The sequence below is a fragment of the Perognathus longimembris genome, chromosome 22 (assembly GCF_023159225.1).
Source record: "Perognathus longimembris pacificus isolate PPM17 chromosome 22, ASM2315922v1, whole genome shotgun sequence".
NCBI classification, from domain to species: domain Eukaryota; kingdom Metazoa; phylum Chordata; class Mammalia; order Rodentia; family Heteromyidae; genus Perognathus; species Perognathus longimembris.
In genome coordinates this window covers 5,762,929-5,771,643 of record NC_063182.1, presented here as the reverse complement: position 1 = coordinate 5,771,643, position 8,715 = coordinate 5,762,929, and the positions used below count along the sequence as shown (strand labels likewise).

The window sequence follows — 8,715 nt, the reverse complement described above, 5'->3', positions numbered from 1 at the left end:
TTCTTCGGGTCCCCCCCCCCGCCCCCCGCCCCCGGCGTGCAGACTCGGCACCCGGTGCACGGCTCCCGGGGGGCCGGGGCGGAGCGGCGGACGCCCACTCGCGACGTCGCTCACCCCCCCCCCCCCACCCCACGGCCGAGGGTCCGTGACCCCCCGCCCGGGGCCGGCCGCGGGCAGGCGGGAGGGGCGGGTCTTGCGCTGCAGAGCTAAGGCGGTGGCGTGGGTCCCGCCCACCGGCCTAGGCCCCGCCTCCGAGGTTATCCGATTGGCTCCAATCCGCGGAAAGGCCGGGCGGCCCCGGGCGGCCCCGGGGGTCGGGCTGAGAGGGGCCCTCTGATTGGTCCGCCGGGGGATTAGGTCATCGCTAGCAGGTTCGAACGGCCGGGACGCCGGCGGGGCTGCCGAGGCTGCTGTGAGAGGGCGCTCGCGGCGGCCGGGGAAGCGAGCCAGCCCAGGGGGCGGGGAGGCGGCCGCGCTCGCTCTCGTGCTCGCTCTCGCTCCACCGTCCGCTCGCTCGCTCGCTCGCTCGCTTCCCGGCGCCGTTGCGAGCTGCCCCCCGCGCCCTTCACCTCCGCCGCTGCCCTGCCCGCTGGCCCGCCGCGGCGTGGCCGGCCGTGGGAGAGAGCACACCCCTCCACCGACCCGCGCCCCGCGCGGCCGGCCGGACGGGTCCGGGAGTCCGGGAGTCGTCCGCGCCCCGCGGAACCCCGCGCGCGCCACACCTGTGGAGCCGGCGGCCGCCCCGCCCCGCCCCGTCCCGTCCCGTCCCGGCCGGGGTCGTGCGGCGTGCGAGCCCCGGCGAGGAGGCGCGGTCCCCCCACCCCGGGGGCGGGCGCCGCCGCGGGCAGCATGGGGCTCCCCGCGCTCGAGTTCAGCGACTGCTGCCTCGACAGCCCGCACTTCCGAGAGACGCTCAAGTCGCACGAAGCGGAGCTGGACAAGACCAACAAATTCATCAAGGAGCTCATCAAGGACGGGAAGTCCCTCGTCAGCGCGCTCAAGAGTGAGTGCCGCGGCCGGGGCGGCGGGGCGGCCGGGGCGGCGGGGCGCGGGGGGGGGGGGCGGCTCCGGTCCTCCGCCCCGGTCCTCCGCTCCGGTCCTCCGCTCCGGTCCTCCGCTCCGTCCTCCGCGCGCGCGCCGCGGCGGGCTCGCCATCTCCGCTCCCCCCCTCCCCGGCCGCGGACCGACCGTGCCTGGGGGCGGCAGGAAGGACGCGCGGAGCGGGGGCCCGGGCGTCCGGCCCTCGGGGGTGGGGTGGGGGGGCGGGGGGGGGGGAGAGGCAGGCCGGGTGGCCCAAGCGCGGGCGGCCCCGCGGGGCGGACACGCAGGTGTCCCGGGAGTCGGGGACCGCGCCGCCGCCGCCCAGCCCGGCCCCCGCCCCCCCCCCCCCGCCCCCCATCGGCCTGCTGGATGAACCCATCCATCATCACGTCCACGATCCGGTCCACCCCCCCCCCCCCGCCCCTTAGGAGCCGGTCTGCTCATCCCCGGGGCTGGGGTGGGATGGGGGTGGGGGTGGGGTGGAGGTGGGGGGTCCAGCCGTGGGAATGGAGCCGCGGTCAGAGGGGCGCTGCCTGCTTCCTCCCACTCCTCCCTCCCCGCCCCCCCCCCCACCATCCTCCCCACTCCTCGGGAAAAAGCCGAGTTAGGACGGCCTGGCTCCGCGTTGTGCAGCGCTAGCCTTCCTGGTCAGGGCCCGCTGGGGGCTCAGTGGGCGGTGAGCTAGCCATTCCCCGGCAGTACCGACAGCTATAACCCCCGGACCTCGGGTTGGGTGAGTGCAGCTTCTGGTCCCGGTGCTTCGCAGGTGAGCGTTCCTTTACTCCAGACCGCGGGCGAGGGTTTAAAAATAGCACGAGCATATATATACACCTCTCTCCTTCTCCCGCGTTCCACATTTTATACCTCTCTTGTTATTCTTGAAAAACCCCTAAGGGTCTGAGAAAGAATGACCTCGGTTTTCTCCCAGAGAGAAGCTGAAACTCTTCTAAAAGGTTCTCTGACCTTTGGAAAACCAAGTTTGTGGTTCTCCCCCTCCCCCCCCCCCCACATCTTGATAAAAGGGGATAAAATAAAATTTGCATGTGGCTTGACTTTAGCAAAGCTAGTTTCTCCTTTGAGCCATGCTAGAATACTTGGGCCTTTTTAGTCGTACCCTCTTGCCCTTAGTTCTGTCCATCTTTGCATATTGAGAATCAGGAGCAACGGGAATAGAGTGGACGGAATCATATTTGACTCTACTGGCTCTGTGATGGGTTTCCTATTATAAGCCATCATCTGTCAGCTACGGTCGTCTTAGCTGAGTAGGTTCTAGATGTGAGAATTGTCTCCAGGCTTCTTTAAAATGGCCTGAGATTTTATTATTTGGTGAGCCGGATGCTTCTAAAAATGAAGAAGAGTGAGACAGTGGAATGCCAGGACAGGGAATGCCAGTCTTCTGAGGGCAAGTGAACTCTAGGGCTGTGTTGAGACTTTCCAGGGATAGAATCTCTGCCAGGAAGCCAGGGTCCCAAAGTGTAGAAGTAGCTATTTCTTCTCTCAGTAATTAGAACCACCCTTGTTATAGGTTTGAACTAAGTTAGGGGCCTACTTACAGGTTGGACTCAGGAATTTTGATTGTGGCTTAAACCTCCTATCTTGAGTCTATTTATCCACTCATCCATGAATGAATGACAAAGGGCTCAGTATGTAGCCTAGGCTAGAATCAAGCCTATGATGTTCCTCTTGCCTCTGTCTTCCAAAGGCCGAATTGCAGGCAGGCTCTACCATGCCTAACTTCAGGCTAGCTTTCATTGGTCCTCTGCCTCACTTAGCAAACATACAGTGTACCTGCTGTGTGCTGAGTACTGCCCAGGTCATTGAGGTTGTGGCAGTGACATTCTGACTCTGTGGCTACAGAGGCATATTATTTCATGCCAAATACTTCTTCATCCCCGAGCTATCTCATATGCCTCTGTCTTGAAAATGAGAAACCAAGGCTTGGGGGAAAGCACTTCCTGAGAGTCACATAGGTTAGCTGCTGAGCTAGACTCTTTGCCTGTGGCTGTAGTTTGAGTAGGCAATAATTTGTTAGTTAGGAAAAAAAAAACATATTGTAGTGATGGGATTAAAGGGTTTGCTTGCCTACTGTAAATTGGTGTTAGGACTGATGGGGTATTCTTTTCTGTCTACCTCTGAGACTCCTGCAAACAAGTCTCCCCAATAGTAGTAGCAATTAGTGGGGCTTGTGATGTATGTAACCACATAACCTCTCTCTCTCTCTCTTTCTCTCTCTCTCTCTCTCTCTCTCTCTCTCTCTCTCTTGCCAGTCCTGGGGCTTGAACTCTGGGCCTGGGCACTGTCTCTGAGCTTCTTTGGCTCTTGGCTAGTGCTCTACTACTTGAGCTACAGGTCTATTTCTGGCTTTTTGGGTGTTCATTTGGAGATAGTAGTCTCACAGATGTTCCTGTCCTGGCTGGCTTCAAACCACTACCCTCAGATCTCAGCCTCCTGACTAGCTAGGATTATAGGCATGAGTCACTAGCTGTAGGTACTAGGCTGTATGTAACCTCTAAAAGAAGGAAGACTCAATCGCTCTTTACCAGATTTCAGGCATTCTTTTATAGTATGTTTGCTACCTTGTGACCTACCATATCAATTCCTATGTATTATTTTTCTTTCCTTTTCTTCTCTCTTTGTTACTACTGTAAATGAAAAGCCAGGGGTTTTCCAGTATAGCACAGTAATGAATACATAATTATGTATAATTATGCAAGTAACACTGGTTTTGTGGTTTCATCTCATGACCACATTTTACTTTATAGCTATTTTATAACTAGCACTTGCAGATCTTTAAGTTAAGATTGCTTTTGTGTGTGTATAAGAGATAATAAAACTGGCCTTCAGGGATTTCCAAAGTTTAACTTTATGAATGAGAAAAATAAGGAGCAGAAAGGTCAGTAACTTGCCTGAGGGGACACAGCAATTAAGGGAAATTAAACAAAGTAGTGGAATTTTAAAGGTATTGCACTTAACCCTGGAGCAGCCTTCTCATCTAAATTGGCCTAAATCAGAGGGGCTTCTACATTTGTCTTTTAGATCCCTGTGGTTGTGTGATAAAAGCTGTGTACTTCATAAAAATGAGTCCTTGAACTCTTATTCTGGAACCTAGACCTCTGGTATGGATACATAGATGAAAAGCAATGAAATAATTTGGGATACATTAAAAATTACCTTTAGAGAAAGTTCTTGTTTGGTTTAGAATGGAGCTATGGCAACTCTCAGTAAGTTATTTTGGGTGCTGATTTGTCTTGGCTTTGGTTTCTGAGTCCAGTGGGAACTCACTCATCCAGGCCCCTTTTCTGTGACCCGATTAATCATGATCTCAATCAAGACAGTCTATGTTTAAGTCTTGAAGTTTTTTTTTTTTTCATCTGTAGAGGTGATACAGGAGGAATTAATTTTAGGATTTCCTGGGTTTGAATCTTGCTAACTCTATAATGTACTAGTTGCTCGTATCTGGGTACAGTACCAAGCCTGAGCTTAGTACGCTTGTTACTCATTGTGAAATGACAGTTGTCACACCGTCTCCTACGATTATAAGGACTGATGGAAACAGTTAACTTCAGTAAAGGAAACACTTAAAGCCGGGTGTGGTGATGTAGACTTACTGTAACCTGCTACTGGGGGTGCTGAGACAGGAGGATCACAAGTTTGAAGCCAGTATGGGCTGCATAGAGAGAGCTGTTGAAGGGAAAGAGTGTGAGATTGAAAGAAGCAGGGGAAAACACTTAGTTTGAGGCCTAGTACATTGGCACTGTTCACTTAAGTGTAGCTATTAGCATCTTCCAGTGGTGAGGGTTTTTAAGATGTGGTATTTCTTGGGACAAAGTCATTAAGAGCAGAGGTGCATGCTTTGCTTTGGATACAGGTGGTTTTGCCTTTTGGTTCCTCATGCTAGTTGGTGGTAACTTTCATAGTTGTGTATTAGCCACTGATGAGCAGGTTCCTGCTCATACTGTTGATGTCAAGTTGTGATTTTTGCCCCCCCCCCAAACTCCACAAGTTAAATAGGGACACAGAAACTAAATCTCCTAACATCTCTTCTGTTCCCAACAATATGCTGACAGCTTACCTTTCCCTAGATGGATAAACTTTCCCCTCAGTGTCTGGGCTGGCTACCCCTCTGCCTTGCAGGATAAGCTTGCAGAATGCATTGGACTTCATGTGTGGTTCTCCTGTGGACTCAGTGGTAAGCCAAATGTGGTTTCATAGGAAATCGTAGGGAACTAGGCTGTTGGTTTCAGGAGTGGTGTAGGTCTCAACTGTGTTTCTTTCCATGGTAACAGTTGATTTCTGGACTTTTTTTGCTGGGTAGGACTTCTGCCTGTGGAGATAGGATACCTTTATTCTGATAACCTAGAGAGAAGTGGGGCGGAAATACCCCTTTTAAGATACCAGTTTGAGATGCCAGTTGAGATACAATTTATATTACCATCCAGTTCATTAGTCCATCTATTCAGTCGTTTCGTTCATTCATGTAGTTACACGTCCATCATTATACGAGGCAAGCACTCTTGCCACTAGGCCATATTCCCAGCCCCACATCCATCATTATAATCAGTCTTAGAACATTTATGCCACCTCAGAATAACCTGTACTCATTCACAGTCATTCCCCATCGCCTCCCAACCCCTGAAGATCTCGTCAACTGCTAGTGAGTTTTCTGTTTCTCTAGGTTTGCCTGTTTGGGACATTAGAAGTACAATTCTGATCATCTTGGTGATAGTGACCGACTTTAGGCACAGAGTTCATGACCTGAATTTCAAATAGAAAAACCTTGAGTAAATTAGTTGTTCTCCTGTACAACAGAGGGAGTTAGGCAGAAGTGGAGGCCCCAAGATTGAACTGTGCTGAAGAAAACTGGATGTCTCCTTGTGTTTTCAATCCACTAGAAGGGTGGAGACTCATCCTAGCTCATGCTACTTTGATAGCTGCAGAAGGAACAACTAAAATACGACTAAGAACTTAACCCCCCTCACTAAGTTTGCAGTCAAATTGGGGTGGAGTAGATAACACTGACTGAATAAAACCATACCTTTAGGTTGCTGTCCTGTTGGGCTACATTTTTTTTTCCTAAGTGAAATGAATATTTGTTTTTCTTGGTTGGACCTGTACTTCCAGTGAGACTTTTGGGGATGAGGTGCGTTTTCTGTTGCATCCTGAGGATCGTAGTTTAGTTTGTGATCTCTGTCCTTTCTCTTGGGTCACATTCACAAGGTAATTGAACAGAAGTAAGTAGATAGCCTAATAAGAACACCAGCATTAGCCAGACACCAGCGGCTCCACCCATAATCCTAGCCTCTCAGGAGGCTGAGATCGAAGGATCACAGTGTGATGCCAGCTAGGGAGGAAAGTCTGTGAGACTCTTGTCTCTAATTAGCCACCAGAAAACTGCAAGGGGGGCACTGTGGCTCAAAGTGCTAGAACGCTAGCCTTGAGCGCAAAAACTCAGGGACAGCTCCCAGGCCCTGAGTTCAAGCCCCACAACCAACAATACCACCAACAAAAAAGGATACCAGAATCTTCATTTGCTTGACCATTTAGCATGTGTCAGGTCTTATGCTAAGCATGATATATTATTGTATTATTACTCCATATTACCACCTCATGAGAGAATACTGCTGCTGCTTGTCTATTGAGGAGTGGTTCTAGGACCACACACAGTGAAATCCTCAGATGTTAAAATCCTTCAGATACAATAGCATAATATTTGCACATAATCTACATATATACTTTAATGCTTCCCGATAATACTGGTAACACCTAATATAGTGTGAATGCTATGTAAGTAATTATTCTACTGCATTGTTCAGGGAATAATGATACCTTTTATTTTTTTTTGTCTTGCTTGGTTAAATCCTATGATGTAAATCTGCAGATATACTTTTTCTGACTGTACTTTTCCCTTTCTATATTTCTGGTGTCATTTGTCTAAAGTCACACATCTAGGAAGTTGTGTAATTAAGATTTGAATGCTGCAGTGGGTTGCAGATCCTCCTTTTGCAATCACTTTTAAATGCCCTCGGCAAAGATGCTGGTGGTGGGAAAGGAGAAACAGCAGCAAGTGCTAGATTAAGTGAATATATTGTGCTATACCCTAGAGCCTGGGATAGCAAAGGCTAATACTTTGTCTTGTGCTTTGAAGTTTTGTAGTTTTACCCTCATAGGCTTATGGAACCTTGAAGGCTTAGGGACAGGTGAAGGTAGCTATGTCTTGGCTCTGTAAGAAACACTGTTTTGCCGAGAGCACTGAATGATTATTAGTGATTCGCTTTTACCTGCGTGTAGTAGAGTTTTGAACATGGAGGCCAAAATGAAATGAATGTATTTGTTTTTCTTAGTTGTTTTCAGTCTCAAAAATGAAATTTCAGGGCTGGGGATATAGCCTAGTGGCAAGAGTGCCTGCCTTGGATACACGAGGCCCTAGGTTCGATTCCCCAGCACCACATATACAGAAAACGGCCAGAAGCGGCGCTGTGGCTCAAGTGGCAGAGTGCTAGCCTTGAGCGGGAAGAAGCCAGGGACAGTGCTCAGGCCCTGAGTCCAAGGCCCAGGACTGGCCAAAAAAAAAAAAAAAAAAAAAAAAGAAATTTCATTTGACCCTCTGGTCAGTCAGTGAAGTAAATGGTTTGTCCTTGTTGTCTATTAAAGTAAGAGTTAAAAAAAACCACACATACAACAAATTAGCCTGGTGCAATTATATGCCTTTTCTCATGGGTATGAGAGAGGCTTAACTTGGTAGAATCATGGTTATAGGTCAGTCCTGGTAAAAATGTTTACAAAATGAATCCCATCTCAACAAAAAGAGATGGTTATGGTAGTGTGCATACTTTTCATCCCAACTATGATCAGAAGAAGCATATTTGTGCTTAAGCACACACACACACACGCACACACACCGCGCGCACACACACACACACAGAGAATAATTGCAAGCAAGCTACTAATTGCTGGGTACCTTAAAGCTTGTCACCTTTTTCATACAGCTTTCAGATTTAATTTAGACTTTTAACTTTTTGTAGCAGTGTGATGATTGTTTTTGAGTGGTACAAACGTGAAAGATGTTCCATGTCAGCTTGCTTTGGGAGTAGTTATGATTCAGAATTCTACTGAAGCAAATGGTGTGGAGCGACATAGTAAAGAAACTTTCCTAGTTCCTTTGGTTTGCTTTAGCATCTTGTGAATAAAAGGAAAAGCAGGCTTTTCCTAATTATTTATAAATGGTGCTAATTTGCAATCCTGACATTTGGAGTATTACTCATACAAATATAAACAATAGCAAATTAAATCCAAACAAGATTTTGTAGTTTTTATAGCATTGGCTTAAAAAGAAGCTCTCTGCTTTTCTCCATTCTCAGTGCATTGAATAAATTGCATCCAGTCTATAGTTTTTAACCCATAGACTGTGTCCTAGCATCCTTTCTCCACTTCACAATTAGAACACTTTATTTTCTTATTTTTAGAGCAGTTTTAGGTTTTTATAATAGTTAAAGGGTGAGTGTATAAAGCTTCTACATATTCACATATGATTATTCCTTATTCCTATTTTTAACATCTTTCCGAGTCTCAGTATGTTTGTTGTAGTTAATTCATCAGTATTCCTTTTGTGTGTGTGCTCTGGATTTAATTCTGCATCTAGCCTTGTGCATGGGAAGCACACACTATATGTGTACC

General features: G+C 48.9%; 1 protein-coding gene across 1 annotated transcript in view; it reads left to right on the top strand.

Annotated features, from left to right (window-relative positions):
- Positions 1-770: 770 nt before the first annotated feature.
- The window catches only part of Arhgap26 (Rho GTPase activating protein 26), a 395,353-nt gene continuing 387,408 nt past the window's right edge, over positions 771-8,715 (top strand). The window contains exon 1 of the mRNA XM_048331455.1: positions 771-1,003. Within this exon, the coding sequence (XP_048187412.1) occupies positions 850-1,003 (154 nt within the window). The 5' untranslated portion in view covers positions 771-849. The remainder of the gene's footprint in view (positions 1,004-8,715) is intronic.